General features: G+C 41.7%; 2 protein-coding genes across 7 annotated transcripts in view; both read left to right on the forward strand.

Annotated features, from left to right (window-relative positions):
- The window catches only part of LOC134086228 (NACHT, LRR and PYD domains-containing protein 12-like), a gene marked incomplete in the record, with an annotated part of 983,201 nt that overhangs the window by 695,048 nt on the left and 270,172 nt on the right, over window positions 1-17,981 (forward strand).
- Window positions 1-17,981, forward strand: part of LOC134085843 (NACHT, LRR and PYD domains-containing protein 12-like) — a 94,717-nt gene that overhangs the window by 56,779 nt on the left and 19,957 nt on the right. For all 6 annotated transcript variants that reach the window (XM_062539977.1, XM_062539983.1, XM_062539978.1 and 3 more), the window contains 5 exons: window positions 3,161-3,415; window positions 3,709-3,762; window positions 10,103-11,690; window positions 15,237-15,410; window positions 15,680-15,853. In XM_062539977.1, coding sequence (XP_062395961.1) covers window positions 3,161-3,415; window positions 3,709-3,762; window positions 10,103-11,690; window positions 15,237-15,410; window positions 15,680-15,853 — 2,245 coding nt within the window. The remainder of the gene's footprint in view (window positions 1-3,160; window positions 3,416-3,708; window positions 3,763-10,102; window positions 11,691-15,236; window positions 15,411-15,679; window positions 15,854-17,981) is intronic.

Here is a 17,981-nt window from a genome sequence, read left to right on the forward strand (position 1 = left end):
ACTACATTCTAATTAAAATCCTCGTTGCCTCACGCACACCACTCTACTTCCGGTATTTCGCCTGCTTTGTGGGGGTGTCATATGATCCTCTGAGTGAAATACCCAGAATGCTCAGGTCAATACAAATGATCCAAAACACACCGTCACTGAGAAACATCGTGTGATTGTCTACTATATATAACAACTGAACACACATTGCATCCAACAGCGAGGAAGTCCATACTTGTCCCTCGGGACCATGGCATCTCTAAGAATTACCCAGTCTCAAGGTGAGACAACGATGCGGACAAGCCTAGAATTACACCATTGGTGTACCGTTGCGGATCAACCCATGTCAATCAATCGACGATTGAGTAATATCGAGTTTGAAATCATGATGTCATTGAACTGTATGCGTCAGACTTGGAATAATGCTGTGCTGTGGCATACACATCAGTACCTTTTACAAGAATGGCAATAAATAGATTTTTTTTTAAAATATCAACATTGTATCTTAAATCACTCTGAAATGTCCTTTTGGCATGACCTAAAGCAATTTAAGATGAGCTATTCCGATTAATAGTATACATTCACCAACACTCACGTTTTTGCTAATTATAGAGCCATCGACAGACCAAATAACACCAAATTTATTGGGGGTGCTTTGAATGGGGTCTCAAGTCATCCCACCAAATATGGCTTTCATACGTCACAGCATATCCAAGATAGGCGCACTTCCTGTTTGGCGCCTTCGCTCGCTGAATTTAATTGGTTATCACAGGCGAACGCTTAGACGTATGAAGACGAAATCAAGGCGGTTGATCCACCTTGGTCTGTAGATCACGCGTGCCAAGTTTCATGACGATCGGATAAACTATGCGGCCAGGGTAGCTTTACTTTGACTTTGAACAAAATTCAAAATGGCGGAAAATCCATCATGGCGGAAAATTACATCACATGGTGCGTTGGAATCAGCTGAGTCAGAGGATTCCAATGGTATAAGTTTTATCAATATCGGCCATACGGATCAAAAGTTACGGGCATGAACATGTTTTCCATCTTTGACCAGTTGGTGGCGCTAGAGCGTGAGAGTGGCGAGCATGAAACCTGGTGGTGTCAATCAGGGTAGTCTCCTCTATCAGCATACCAAATTTCATGACTTTATGTCTTACGGTTTGGGCTACAGGTGGAAAAATGTGTGGGCATCAGCGCTCAAAAGTCGCTTTTCCATTCATTCCTATGGGGAAAAATCGACCGGAAAAACTGGAATAACGGGAGAACGACAAGGCGTAACGAAAAGCTTTATACAAGCCACCATCCTCGCATCAGGACGCACGCGTGAGAAGTGGAACGGCGTCTCTAGCTCCAAATCCCTAGGACAAGATAGGGAGACAAAAATGTTCTGCAAGATAAATAAATTTGATAATAATAATAGGAAGAACAATAGTGTGCTTTTGCAAGCACACTAATTAGAGAAACCTCGGCCCCGAAGTGCACAACACAACGGCAAATCACACAACACAACACAAAAAGAGACAACACAACACAATTAAGAGACAACACAACGGAATACCTTCGGGCCACATGAATCGTCGCTGGGACACGTAGCCTACGTAGGCCTACAGCCCGCAGAAAATAGCATGCTGGGTCTTCACATGTCCATAAGAACCCACAGTAATGGAATATCCACGTTGTGTTTCATTCATAATATGTTTGGTGTATAATCCAACTCATACAAAAGCAACAAGTTCGAAACAAATCATCAGAAATCAGGAAGTAAAACAGCTTGTAACTCTGTCACCGTTCTAGATACCGTCATATACCATATATGGTAATTTTTGTGAGATCCCCCTATAGTTACCGTGGTAGCTACCACACATCAGAGCGATGGCTTTGCCCCACATGTCTTTCTGCGACGAGATATTCAAAACCGGAGGAGATTGGGCAAGAGAGCTGTCAATCAGGCTCCCTAGCTTTGAATGACGACAGCACTAGTCAGCCACATGCCTCGTCATTGAAAACCGGATAATGTTGAAGCCAAGGGGTAGACGATTTCAGTGATATGCGACTTTACTTTATAAACCCTAGTAAAGTCCTCGTAACATTCATTAAAAGATTTAAAGAGACATGCAGGCTGAAATAATTCGAAGATTTAATGGTGCATAGGCTACTGACAATATAACTCTCAGCCTACACAAGAACCCCTTTGAGTAGAAGCATAATATTGGTGTCAAATGAAAGCTAACATTCTGGAGATTTTTGGGGAGCCTGATTGACAGCTCTCTTGCCCAATCTCCTCCGGTTTTGAATATCTCGTCGCAGAAAGACATGTGGGGCAAAGCCATCGCTCTGATGTGTGGTAGCTACCACGGTAACTAGGGGATCTCACAAAAAGTACCATATATGGTATATGACGCTAGAACGGTGACAGAGTTACAAGCTGTTTTACTTTCTGATTTCTGATGATTTGTTTCGAACTTGTTGCTTTTGTATGAGTTGGATTATACACCAAACATATTATGAATAAAACACAACGTGGATATTCCATTACTGTGGGTTCTTATGGACATGTGAAGACCCAGCATGCTATTTTCTGCGGTCTGTAGGCCTGTACGTGTCCCAGCGACGATTCATGTGGCCCGAAGGTATTCCCTTGTGTTGTCTCTTAATTGTGTTGTGTTGTCTCTTTTTGTGTTGTGTTGTGTGATTTGCCGTAGTGTTGTGCACTTCGGGGCCGAGGTTTCTCTAATTGTGTTGTGTTGTCTTATTTGTGTTGTGTTGTCTCTTTTTGTGTTGTGTTGTGTGATTTGCCGTTGTGTTTTCTCTTTTTGTGTTGTGTTGTGTGATTTGCCGTTGTGTTTTCTCTTTTTGTGTTGTGTTGTCTCTTTTTGTGTTGTGTTGTGTGATTTGCCGTTGTGTTGTGCACTTCGAGGCCGTTTTTTCTCTTTTTTGTGTTGTGTTGTCTCTTTTTGTGTTGTGTTGTGCACTTTGGGGCCGTGATTTCTCTCTTTGTGTTGTGTTGTCTTATTTGTGTTGTGTTGTCTTATTTGTGTTGTGTTTTGCACTTCAGGGCCACCGTAGTATTTTGACATTGAAAAAATAAATAATGCAAAATAAATGATGCAAAGAAGAGAAATGAATCTGTGCAGTTTGTAACAGATTCTTAATCTGGTTCCCACAGTAACAGCAGCCCTTAAGGAAGTGCTGAGGAAGACCCTGGGAGACCTTACGGATGCCGACTTCAAGACGTTTAAGCATCACCTACGAGACCAGGGTAGATTTGCATGGGGAAAGCTGGAGAAGGCTGACAGAGACGAAACCGTGGATTTGATGGTGCAGGTGCACACCATGGGAGCTGGAGGCGTCATGGTGACCATCTTGCAGAAGATGAACCACAACCAGCTGGCCATGGACTTGGAGAGGGATCTGGCAAAATGTAAATGTGTAGCTTACCATCTATGATGAAGCTCCATTTTGTGCATATGGAAAGAAGAACATAACTGAATTGTTTAGTTTTTCTGCTGTCTCTCTCATGTTCTCTCTACAGTTCTTACTTCCTGTTGGACTCTTTCTGTTCCATTTCAAGACCTTTCTCTATTTCTTCTCTCAATAATCTCCTCTCTCTGTATTCTGTCTTATCTGTCATTTTCTCACTGCCCCTTTTCATTATCTCTCTGCTGTTCTTTTACCCTCCTGCTTCATCTCTCTCTCTCTCTCTCTCTCTGTCAGGTGGAGGCCAGCAGTGTGGGGTGAACATGTCTGGAGCACCTGCACCACAGCAAGGTAAATAACCACTTTCATCTCACCAGTGATTTATTAAGCAAGTCTCTGATAATGCACCTGTTTGAGCATGTGGGAAGAATAAGGGCACTTCAGCTGTGGACTGGTCGGGGATTGAACCAGATTGAACCAGCAACCCTCTGGTTACAAGCCAGTAGGCCACGGCTGTAGGAAAAATATGTTTATTCGGTAAGACTTTACTTGAAGGTATCTACAACTGTAGGGGTGCAACGGATCATAATTGATCCGTGATCCGTTCGGATCAGTATCTTCGGTTCGGCACACAAATGATCCGCGGATTGATTTATTATTTAATTTAATTTATTTATTAATGTCCGTTTGAAGTAACGTGCATGTCCACAAGGTATGCTTCTAGTCCCTCCCCTACAGAGCCGTATCTGCTCCCCTAGCCTGCGCGTCTTTTCTCCTCTCACACACGTTATTAGTGGTCATGCCATAACCAGCAATACATGGCTGCTAGTTTAAGTGCTGATGTGGCTGGCTGCACAGCAGCAACACAATAATAGCCTAATATCAAGTTCATTTTTGCACACTTACATCTCTCAAGTTTGTTGCGCACCTACCTATGCTATGATATTTAGGTCATTTAGGCTTACTGTTGGGTTCAATGTCAGCAATAAGCTACACTACCTTGGCTAACTTGTACATCTGGAGATAGCTAATGCTAACTAAAATCATAGTGCTCACTAAAATCATAAAGGAGCATTGCAAGACACTCATCTCTTTTATGATCCCAGAAAGATTTTCTTGGAGTTGTTAGTTTTATTAACATGTATTTTATCTAATGACACAGAAAGCATAACAAATTGCATCCATATATCCTTGTCATTATGCACTATATCCAACTTTTTTTCACAAGAATAAAACGTGAGACTGAAGGCTAATTACCCTCACATATTTCTGAAAGCGATAGGGACTCAATTACACACACCTCCTATGCGCACTCCATTAGAGACCTACACACCACATTAAAGATATTATGCTAAATCAGTACACAAAGGACTAAACATTTGTAGCTACTAGTAATTATGCAGATTGTAAAATACTAAACATTATTAACAAAATATATATACTTATATATGAATTCTAAAATATATGATATAGAAACATGACTATCATTTTCTGTGTGTGTGTGTGTGTGTGTGAAGGGTCAAGCAGAATCTTTGATGGCCACTGGTGTGAATGATCACACAATATTCAATATAAGGCTACTGATGATTAAACACAAATCAACTAGTATCGGTGTCGAAACAATAATTTTGGTGTTGTGACAATACTAGCCTACTTTAAACACATGCTGAAAGTGCTTGAGCCACGTTACGACATCCCGTCAAAGACAAAACTATGTTTTTGTATTTTTTGCTGATCTGAAAAATGATCCGTGACTCTCGATCCGAGGAACGATCCGAACCGTGAGGTTTTTTTATCCGTTGCACCCCTATGAGAGTGGCATGACACATGAACCCTAACTCTAGCCCTAACTTGTCATGATGACAAAAAACGAATTATACTTATAGTCCGGCAGCCCAGAGCCTTTTGATCAAACGAAAAGAGTACCAACGTTTGAGCACAGGGGCATCCAGGAAGATATGGATGTCTGCCGGAGCCCCACTGCTGCGTTTGGCCCCTGGGGGCCTCAAAGAGGGCTGAAAAAATGTGTTCAATCAAACATTCAAAAGTACCATTTCAAACCAATCTGATATGAACAGGCAGGTCACACAGAGTACCTGCTGCGAGGGGCCCGACAGACACCAAAAAAGGGTCCCCCAGATATGGCTTAGATCAAACGAAGGAGGTACCACATGAAACCACCTTGAAATGAAAAAGCACATCCCACTGAACCCAAAAACCACCATGCCAGACGAATTACTTGCTGCAAAGGACCTGCCAGACACCCCTCAAATGCGGCCCCAATATAAAATATTATACAATTGACATAGATTAAATTTCGAGAGAACCATATGGGGTAAATCAGGTGCAAAAGTCGTGTGTACTCGTGAAAATGAGTTGTGCACTTGTGTCATAGAATTTGAAGTCACAGAATTTTTTTTTCCGCCTTGCAAATACAACACAGAGGTTACAAGTTCACAGATTTCTTATTGCAGGTACACAAATTCCATGCTCCACCTCACAAATGAAAAATTTCTGTACGTAAAAAAGGGGGAAACTGTGGACTATTCATGCACACAACTCACTTAACACAACTGCTTGAATCTGCAGCTACAAGTCTCAAGTTGTATTTTCTGCTCTCACATTTGCACCTCGCCAACTGAGATATGAAGTGCACAACTGATTTGTGTGGTTGAGCGAATCACCTCAGTACGGTGTCCATTTTAGGACATCCTCAGATGTCAGAGTCAGATGTCAGACATCAGATGAAAAGGCATCAGGTCTCAGGAAAACCAATGTCAAGTTTATGGAATTACACATTCATTTCTCAAACATACACTTTTTTTTAGTGTAATGTTCTTTCATTGTGTACTGTGCGTGAATCAATATAGTATGTGGGGACTATTTCAAGGGTCTCTGGTGGACCTTAAGCACAATGTGTCTGGCATGCTGATGGTTGTACTTTGTGGATGTGCACAATCGGTTCAGAAACTGTTTGAAGTGGTACTCTCAACAGTTAATCTATGCAATTGTATTATATTGTATTTTGGGGCCGCATTTGAGGGGTGTCTGGCAGGCAGCAAGTCATTCGTCTGGCATGGTGATTTTTGGGTTCAGTGGGATGTGCTTTTTCATTTCAAGGTGGTTTCATGTGGTACCTCCTTTGATCTGATATCTGAGGGGCCCTTTTTTGGTGTCTGCCGGGCCCTTCGCAGCAGATCATTTGTCTGGCAGGGACCATTCAGTACTCTGTGTGACCTGCCTATTCATATCAGATTGGTTTGAAATGGTACTTTTGAATGTTTGATTGAACACATTTTTTCAGCCCTCTTTGAGGACCCCAAGGGCCAAACACAGCAGTGGGGCTCCGGCAGACATCCATATCTTCATAGGAGAGGTCATCTCCTGGATGCCCCTGTGCTCAAACGTTGGTACTCTTTTCGTTTGATCAAAAGGTTCTGGGCTGCCGGACTATTAAAGGGATAGTTCGGGTTTTAAGACACAAAGTTATATGGGTTCCTGTTAGGAAAATCTTCCCAATATTATAGACACAAGAACCACAGACAAGTAGTATAATTTTCAGTATACTCTGGCGCCAAGAGGAGAGACATAGAGAGGACTTGCTTTACCTCTCCGAAACAGTCTCTGAGCTCTTGGACGCAAAGAGGCTCTTTTATTAAAGAAAAGCAGAGAGCAAAACAAGTCAGCATGACCTTGGTCGAAACCTCCCTAAAATCCTCCTCTCGTTTCTTATCTGCAGGTGCATAGCGTTCCTGTGAGGTTCCCATGTGAAACTGTGAATAGCAACTTTGAACACACATATGAAAGTGTGGATTATAACTTTGACGCACACAAATGAAGTTCATAATGATAAATATATACATTTCTTTGTCAGTTCCCTGTCAGCAACGTTGTGCATCAGCACTGACTTATATTTGCACCACAAAAACGTTGTCCAGCTGTCAGTAGCGCGCAGTGATAGGAATCGAGAAAAATAGTGCCAAGTGATAACGAGGTTTGAATTTTTCCTGGACAACGTTTTTGTGGTGCAAATATATCACTCTTTTGAACGCATATGGTTTTGAGAAGAAAAACACTTTACTTTCGTGACCCCAGCAACTTGCCGGACTACTTTCTTCAGCATCAAAAACGATCAAAAACCGGCTGGATCTCGGCTCACAGGACGCTGTCGGGGGGTAAGTCAGTGCTGATGCACAACGTTGCTGACAGGGAACCCATATAACTTTGTGTCTTAAAACCCAAACTATTCCTTTAAGGCGAGACACTACAGGTGAATAGGGTAAAAAAATTAACCTATAGATATCATCATGAAACTTCACCAGTTGATTACTCACATAAATGTGTGAAAAAAATGTATTGCAAGTTTTCTGTAATTTAACGTTTGAATATGCTAATTAGGCTTATCTCATGAATTATGCGCTAATTTGCATATATTTCAAACCTCAAAAACTCAACATTGGACAAAGCCAGGTCCAAAATTATTTTTTCATGTTGTATATATAGTAAATCCAAAGACATCTTCAGAGGGGTTTATGGATATTGCATTTCGTTTTCCAGTAAACCTGAAAATACTGCCAATACCCATAAAAATTTGATTTTTGCCTTATTTTTAAGAATAAAATGTCATATAAATAAGCTTAGAATAATAAATCAACAAACCCCTCTGAAGAAGTCTTCACAATATACTTAGGAATACAACTGGAAAGTCTGGTGTATGTAGGTGATACAGAAGTGGAGTTTTTGAGCTTAGAGTGGGAGATGAAACTCGTTTCGAGAAAACAGCCATTGAGATACCGTTCTAAAGCCTAGACTCGCCTTTGAACTTTCACGATTGGTTGCTAATACAAAGGAAATGCCCATATTTGGATACATAGCGTCATGCACGAGGAACAGGGCTTTCCAACGGTGTCACACACGATATGGTTCGGATCACGGTCGCGGTAGGACATGACACTTAAGAATGGGAACTTAGTGAAATTAGGAGAAATATATAGGCGCGAGTAGACAAAACGTCACGGAATGAACACCTACATGTGCAAATCGGACTTTGTTGTTGTAGTAGGGTGAAAGAATACATGCTAAGGTAGCAAACTAGCATAAAATCTTGAAATTGGCCGATGCATGGAAAAACAATATTTTCACCTGCCGTGTCTCGCCTTAATGACATAAGCGCAGGGGTGTAGTCTACGTGATACGCAGGTATACGCCGTATACCCACTAAAATACATCAGTAATTTCCGTATACCCTCCTAAAAATGCGCGATGATGCGTAACATAATTTTGTGGCAACATTTTCACGGTTTCTGTGTCAATCAGTTTCGGACTTCTGTCGCCTGTGGCCTGTTACTGATGGTGGGATTCGACTTGGTGTAGCCGCTTGCAGAAGTCTAAAGTCAGCTGCATAATGTTGTTGTTTCAGATTCTGATTCTTTTCTGTTATATTCAGAAAATAAACAAACTATCGCTATTTTGAAACGTCGCGGTTCTCATTCCTCAGTCATTCACGCCATTCTAAAGTGAAAGTGTGTGCAAGCGGAGGTGCGTCTGAATTCTGAAATGTCAGAGGTGTCACAGGTGGGATAGTTAAAACTTAAGACTGAGAATTATATATTCAAAACGAGTGAATTAGCATAGCAATAGCAGCATATTTTCTTCTAATATTGCAAACGTTATCACTATTAGACTCCTATGTTGCCGTCATGAAATAGGTGTGGGCTACTGTGTTCAAATGTAGCCTACTGTATGTAGTCTAAAGGCTCAGCTACAACGAGATTCTGTGATGAAGAATTCAAAGTCAGTCTTGAACAATTTGGCAGTGCAAAAGTTGGACCGAATTCATACAACTTTAACAGAGAACTTCATCAGTATATTAAAGTATGTGAATAAAAGATTAATTGCTCCTTAACTGGCATAGGACAAAAGCAATGATGATTGCCATGCTGAAGTCTTTCAAAGAAACGTTCTAAAATAGCCTCATCTAGAATATTCATTCATACAGGGCATAGTTTAACATGTAATGTGAACACTGTTTTCACAACATTCTTAGTTAAACACACTTATCTGCAAATAGCCTAGGCTGCAGGCTTAGATAGTGCCTTTGTTTTAAGGCCTGAACCATGCAAATAAAAAATAAAAAACTTATGTAGATTACAGACACACAAATTATATTTTATGTGAAGAGTAGCCTTTATATGTGAGTTGTATGATATATGATATGACACACACACACACACACACATCGAATTTCATTTAGTGGTATTGAGAAGGTCTTTAAAAAGCCTTGAAAAGTTTAGGTAGGAGGATTTTGGGGGTACCCTGGAGACAGGTGTCGCTCCGCGATGTGTCGCTCTAGGATGGATGAGCACAGTATACCCACTACAAAAAAGTAGACTACACCACTGCATAAGCGTTATGTATCAACATATATTGTTTATAATGTTTGTGACCGTGTCATGTCACTCTTGTGTACATACCTTGAAGTAAAATTGAACCATTTATTCTTGTAATGATAGTTCTGCCTTATAGAGTGGCTGAAAACAAAATGCAGATTTAACCACATGCAGGAATGGTGGAAGTAAAATGGCACCTTGATGATGCATGCCATGCTAGGGAGTAAAAATGGTATCTTAGGATGACAGTATGATATGCATTTGCAACCAGATTTTTCTCATGTTATTTTTGTTGTTTTTAGGCCATGGTTCAGCACAGACAGTTAAAATACTGAAAGAGAAGCTCCAAACGCACTTGAGAACCAAGTTTTCTGCTGTGCATCAAGATCATGAAGTTAAAAATGTGGACGATATCTATACTGACCTTTACATTGTTGAGGGCTGCACAGGTGGGGTCAACAGTACACACGAAGTGTCGTCAATTAACATGAATCAACTTGGGAGACGACCAAGCTCAGAAGATAAGCAAGTTAAGTTGCCAAACATGTTCACTGACAGGCTTGCCAGAAAAGTTTTGACTTTGGGGATTGCTGGTGTGGGGAAAACTGTTGCAGTGCAGAAGTTTGTCATGGACTGGGCTAATGGAGAAACAAATCAAGACATCGACTTTGTCTTTGTCCTTCTGTTTCGAGAGCTGAACTTGATGGAAAAGCACCTCACCTTTCTTGAACTCCTTGCATTCTTTACTGGACTCAAAGGTTTGACCAACTTCTCTGAATTCACTGAATGCAGCATTATTGTTGTCCTTGATGGTCTGGATGAAAGCAGGTTCCAGCTAAAATTTAAAAAGTGCATCAGTGAACTTGATGAGAAGACTTCTGTGGACATCCTCATGACAAGTCTTATTAAAGGCATGTTACTGAACTCTGCACACATCTGGGTTACAACCAGACCAGCAGCAGCCAGTCTGATCCCAGGTGAGTGCTTCAACTTGGTGACAGAAGTGCGAGGATTCCGTGACGACCAGAAAGATGAGTTCTTTAAAAAGAATACAAACAATCCAGAAAAGGCTGATAAACTCATTCTTTATATCAAGAAGAATAGAAGCCTCCAAATCATGTGTCACATACCAGTATTTTGCCGCATTATAGCCAGTGTGGTAGATGAAATACTGGGAGATCAGAGCAAAGAAAAAAGAACTTTGACGGAAATGTACACACTGTATACCTGCACTCAGATGAAAAGAATGAATGAATACTTGGACAATAGGATGGGTGCAAAAGAAAAAGGGCAGTTGCTTGTTAAGCTTGGGGAACTAGCATTCAAACATCTGGAAAAAGGCACCCTGATATTCTATGGAAAGGACTTGCAAGATTGTGGTATTGATGTCAAGGCTGGATCATTGCAGGCTGGAGTTTGTACACAGATCTTCAATGTTGAGTGTACTGTAGCTGAAGAGAAAATATTCAGCTTTGTACATCTAAGTGTACAGGAATACTTGGCAGCTCTTTATGTTCTTCACAAAAATGCAACTTGTTATTTGGGAAATCGTCTCCCCACACCATGGAGGAAGACAATTAACTGGCTCTCTCCACCCTCAAGGTCTGACCTTTACCAGCTTGCTGTGGACAAGGCCCTACAGAGCCAGAATGGACATTTGGATCTTTTTGTGCGCTTCCTCCTTGGCCTGGCTCCAATGTTGGAGCCTCAAATCAGGTCCCCCTTGAATAATGTGCTGCCACAGTTAGCTGTCAGAGAAACAAGCATCAAGAACACAGTTCAATACATCAAAGAAGTGATCAACAGAGACAGCTCATCAGAACGGACCATCAACCTCTTCCACTGTTTGAATGAGCTTGGGGACCACTCACTGGTTGAGGAGATCAATAGGTAATGAATACAAAACATTTTCCATTTGAAGGTTTTGGCAAAGAGCATACGTAGAAGATCATAATGTTGAAGGAAATTATGGTATCAAAATCAGTCCAGTATTACAGCTAAGCTACACCGGGCATGTAACTGAAGCGATCCAATTTCTCTGCGAATTAAATGCTTCTGGCTACTAGGATTAATGCATAGCTCTGTCAGGACTGCTTAAGTAAAAAATACACAAGAGAGAAATATCTTGAAAACCAATTATATTTTGGATTTGGCTCTGTTCAGAGGAAGTTCCCTGTCTTTCCATGAGGTCCATGGAAAGCCTATAGACAGGGAACAGCAGCATCCTCAGGGGACTATCCTCTCAGTTTAAACTGGGAGATTAATCTATGCCCCCCGAACAGAGCAAGCAACAATGACAACAGTATGTCATTATTTTAAGTTAAAACACTTTGAGGTGGAACTGGGGAGGAGGTGGGTTGCAAAGCAGCGAGCAGAGAAAGCAGTGATAGTAACAGACTGATGCAGCTTAAACTAGATGTACCGCAAAGCGATACACAATATGACCGCCGCTCAGTCCTGCACATTCTCTCCGCAAATATCAATCACGCTTGTGTTTCCATCGCCTACTCCATCCCTACTGCAACTTTTATGTATGTAAATGAGTGTGTGCATGTGTGCGCTTGCTTTTGTGTATGAGTGCTTCTCTGTCTAGTGTGAGTGTGTGTCTGCTTGTGTGTGTGTTTAATGTGTCTCTGAGTATATGTTCACTGTGTTCTCTGCCGTCACTGTCACTCCAATATCAGATAACACACACACACACACACACACACACACACTCACATGCGTGCGTGTGCACACACACACACACACAAACACACATACACAGGCACACACTCACACACGCACACAAACACACACTTGCACACACACACACACACACACACACACACACACACACACACACAGGCACACCCAGAGAGAGAGAGGGAAAGAGAGAACACACACAGAATACACACAGATAACACAGACACAGAGAGAGAGAGAGAGAGAGAGAGAGAGAGAGAGAGAGAGAAAGAGAAAGAAAGAGAACACACACAGAACATGCACATACACACATATATACACACATGCAAACACACAGATGGGCACACAGAAACGCACCCACACACACAGGCTATAGTACATCACACACACACTCACTTCTCAGCTCCGGTGGTCTCACAAAATGTACTCAAAGATGTGTGTGTGCATGTGTGTGTGTGTAGGTGTGTGTGTGTGTGTGTGTAAGGGTGTATGTGTGCATGCGTGTGGGCGTGTTTGTGCATGTGTTTGTATAATGTTTTATGTACATGTGTGTATGTAGTGGTGCGTGTGTGTGTAGGTATGCGTGTGTGTGTGTGTGTGTATTTATGTGTGTGTGTGTGTGTTCCTACATGTTTGTTGCACCCAGAGCAACCATTCTCTTTTAAAACATATTTGGAAACTAGTTGATTAAAGGTTTCTAATGGTGTCACTTATATGTTTCTAGGACAAAAACTAGCAGAGATTGAGATGTTTGGAACAGTTTTTGAAATCCCCAGGGGGGGATTTAGACTCTAGATAATACCACCATCTACTGGCCGATGGGTATACAGTCCTGAATGTACACATAAATCCATTTATTTTATAGCCCCCCATGGATGAAATTCCACAAAACTTGGCATACTCCCAGAGGGTGTCAGGTTAATCATACACATGAAATTTGGTGCAGTTCATAACATCTCATCTGAAGATAGGGGCAATTAAAGCAATATTACATTGCATTTTCAATTTTTACGATGGGGGGGCAAATCACAAATGACTGGTTATAAGCTAAGTTGATGCAAGCTCTAGAGAACAACATACCATAAACATTTTGTCATCCTCGGTGCCACGGTTCAGGTAGTTATGTAGGAAAAACTGTCATTTTTGGGCTTCGGGCGGGGGCAGCGCGGGGGTGGAGTGACCCCCGGGGACGAAACGAAAATTTTCCATAGAACTCTACTGGGGCTACATGCCCACCAAGTTTCATGCGCTCCGGTGTTACGGTGTCCCGGGAATCGTTGACGAAAAATGACGGGAAAAAAGAATTAAAAAAAAATAAAAAATAAAAAACTTTGACAACAACTATATGACCGCTTCGCCAGCTACGCTAGCGGCGGTCATAATAAGGCACCCTTATGAGAGAGACTACTTGCGAGTGAATGGAACGATCAGCTGAGCGGAACAGCTGATGTGTGCTTGGTTTGGCATAGCTAATAAGAAACTGACAGCCGACAGCGGGCTTGTCTGACTACGCGGCCTGCCAGAACTAATGCAGAATGCTTGATATCTGTAAGTGTTCAGTTGATTAAAATGTCAAAACAATAATCCACACAGAGATAAATCATGCGTTGGCGGCTCAATTTGCATTTGAGCCATTGGAGACAATTGTTTTATTTAGGAACGCCTTAGGGAGGGGTTTTAAAAATGGAAAAATCAGTACTACTCAATCGTCATTTTAATGATTGGGTATTTATTCACAAAATTCTCAAATTAATATTTTAATTGACTGCAGTGCAGTCCTATTCCTTTGTCAGTGGAAGTGTGAATAAAAAGTACATTAGTGTATAAGTCTCAATAACATACCATGGTAGATGGTTCCTTGTACAATATATGGCAACTTTTTCTGTGAATAATTTAATACCCAAGCAATCAGTAGACTCTGAATTTCTTATGGTATCAAGTATCAGCTTAATCTCTCAGAATATATTTCATGTGTGCTGAATAGAACATTTGCCTGTATTGTAAAGAAAATATATACTATTTAATACTGTCACTGTTATTGCTTTAGTATTCTTAATATTCTTTGTTTTGAAATAAAGCTCTGCTGTCTTAAAGGGATAGTTCGGATTTTAAGACACGAAGTTGTATGGGTTCCCTGTCAGCAACGTAGTGCATCAGCACTGACTTACCCCCGACAGCGTCCTGTGAGCCGAGATCCAGCCGGTTTTAGATCGTTTTTGATGCTGAAGAAAGTAGTCCGGCAAGTTTCTGGGGTCACGAAAGTAAAGTGTTTTTCTTCTCAAAACCATATGCGTTCAACAGAGTGATATATTTGCACCACAAAAACGTTGTCCAGGAAAAATTCAAACCTCGTTATCACTTACTTATTTTTCGCGATTCCTATCACTGCGCGCTACTGACAGCTGGACAACGTTTTTGTGGTGCAAATATATCACTCTGTTGAACGCATATGGTTTTGAGAAGAAAAACACTTTACTTTCGTGACCCCAGAAACTTGCTGAAGAAAATAGTCCGGCATCAAAAACGATCAAAAACCGGCTGGATCTCGGCTCACAGGACGCTGTCGGGGGTAAGTCAGTGCTGATGCACTACGTTGCTGACAGGGAACCCATACAACTTCGTGTCTTAAAATCCGAACTATCCCTTTAAGCAGCTAACAATTAGTAATATTCTGAATATTGTTTACCTATGTATAATTGACCGATCTCAAGCCACGCCTCCCATTGACATGTTGTCTTGAATGATACCCAGGTACATGAACTCAGCAGATAAGAAGAAACTGACTCCAGCTCAGTGTTCAGCTCTGGCTTATCTGCTTCTGATGTCAGCTGAGGAGTTGGAGGAGTTTGATCTGAAGAAGTACCTGAGATCAGAGGAAGGGCTCCACAGAATGCTTCCAGTAGTGAAGGTCTCAAGGAGAGCTTGGTGGGTAAAGTCTTGTTAACATTAATGATAATGTAGGAGCTGAACCAATTGTTTGAATGGAGATGTTCATTTCTCAGCACTGTGTTGTTCAGTGTGTTTGAATATGAATGAAAGTATTATAATTGTAATAGCATACCAGTGAGATAGTTGGACAAGCAGAACCAACATCAACTTTTAAACAGGCTAAAGAAATTTGTAAAATAATGGCATCTACAGCACACTAAAAGGAACACCTGCATTATCTGTCTTTATTTTATTTTTGTTAACAGGCTGAATCAGTGTCAACTCACTAAAGCAAGCGGTAAACTGTTAGCATCAGTGCTACAAATGACACCTTCCCATCTGAGAGAACTGGACTTGAGTGACAATGACCTTCAGGATGAAGGAGTGGAGCTGCTTTGTGTGGCAGTTGGAGATCCACAGTGCAAGCTGGAGATACTGAGGTCAGTTATGAGCCATATACGATATGATAAACGCTGATAGACAGAATATGATATAGCTGATAGACAGAATAGTTATTCAGTTTATGAAACAGACGAAACAAAAACAGGAAAGAGGCACAGAGAACACTGCATCAGTTGTGTTTATGTAGGCTACAGAAGTGTTCTGCTTTGTATACGTGAAGTAACTAGATGTACCGCAAAGCGATACACAATATGACCGCCGCTCAGTCCTGCACATTCTCTCCGCAAATATCAATCACGCAAATATCAATCATTTTGTTTCCATCGCCTACTCCATCCCCTACTGCAACTTTTATGTATGTAAATGAGTGTGTGCATGTGTGCGCTTGCTTTTGTGTATGAGTGCTTCTCTGTCTATGAGTGTGTGTGTGTGTTGTGTCTGCTTGTGTGTGTGTTTTATGTGTCTCTATGTGTATATGTTCACAGTGTTCTCTGCTGTCACTGTCACTCCAAAATCAGATCACACACACATACACAGGCACACACTCACACACACATACACAGGCACACACTCACACACACGCACACACACACACACGCACATGCACATGCACACACACACACACACACACACACACACACACACACACACACACACACACACACACAGATACACCCACAGATGCACACAGAAGCGCACCCACGACACAAACACACACACAGGCTATAGTACATCACACACACATATAGTACATCAGCTCCGGTGGTCTCACACAGTGCTGCATCTCACAAAACGTACTCATGTGTATGTGTGTGTGTGTGTGTGTGTGTGTGTGCACTGTGCATCTGTGTATGTGTGTGTTTGTGTGTGTGTGTGTGTGTGTGTGAGAGAGAGGTGTGTCTAGGTGTGTGTGTGTGTGTGTGTGTGTCTAGGTGTGTGTGTGTGTGTGTGTGTGTGTGTAGGTATGTGTCTGTCTGTGTGTATTTATGTGTGTGTGTGTGTGTGTGTGTGTGTGTGTGTGTGTGTGTGTGTGTGTGTGTGTGTGTGTGTGTGTGTGTGTGTGTGTGTGTGTGTCTATGTGCCTGTGCTTGTCAGCACCCAGAGCAACCATTCTCTTTTAAAACATACATATTTGGAAACTAGTTGATTAAATGTTTCTAATGGTGTCACTTATATGTTTCTAGGACAAAAACTAGCAGAGATTGAGATGTGTGTTTGGAACAGTTTTTCAAATCCCCAAATCCCAGATAGGGGCAATTAAAGCAATATTACATTGCATTTTCAATTTTTACCATGGGGGTGCAAATCACAAATGACTGGTCATAAGCTAAGTTGATCCAAGCTCTTGAGACCAACATAACATAAACATTTTGTCATCCTTGATGCCACGGTTCAGGTAGTTATTTAGGAAAACTGTCATTTTTGGGCTTTGAGCGGGGGCAGCGCGGGGGTGGAGTGGCCCCCAGGGATGAAACAATTTTTTTTCCGTAAAAGTCTTCTGGGGCTACATGCCCACCAAGTTTCATGTGCTCCGGTGTTACGGTGTCCCGGGTATCGTTGACCAAAAATTCAGGATCGATGACGAAAAAAAAAAAAAAAACTTTGACAACAACGCTACGCTAGCGGCGGTCATAAGCGTAGCGTTGTTGTCAAAGTTTTTTTTTTTTTTCGTCATCGAACCAAATTTGAAGGACTTGTGTGTTATTGCTATGGCTAGTCAGAGACAGAGCTTTGGCCTAGGGTGTGGCGTAGGGACTCTATAGCGCCACCTAGTGCGTTGTCTGTTGTGGTTCACACATACATTCACGAAAATGAACCAAATTTGGTGGGCTTGTGTGTTATTGCTATCAATGGTCAGAGACAGAGCTCTGGCCTAAGGTGTGGCTTCGGGACTCTATAGCGCCACCAAGCAGTACGTTTTCTGTTGTGGTTGACACAAACATTCATGAAAATGAACCAAATTTGGTGGGCTTGTGTGTTATTGCTATCGCTAGTAAGAAACAGAGCTCAAACCTAGGGTGTGGCTTAGGGACTCTGTAGCGCCACCTAGCGTGTTGTCTGTTGTGGTTGACATATACATTCACGAAAATTAATCAAATGTGGTGGGCTTGTGTGTTATTGCTACCGCTAGTCAAAGACAGAGCTCTGGCCTAGGGTGTGTCTTAG

The sequence above is a fragment of the Sardina pilchardus genome, chromosome 1 (assembly GCF_963854185.1).
Source record: "Sardina pilchardus chromosome 1, fSarPil1.1, whole genome shotgun sequence".
Lineage (NCBI taxonomy): Eukaryota > Metazoa > Chordata > Actinopteri > Clupeiformes > Clupeidae > Sardina > Sardina pilchardus.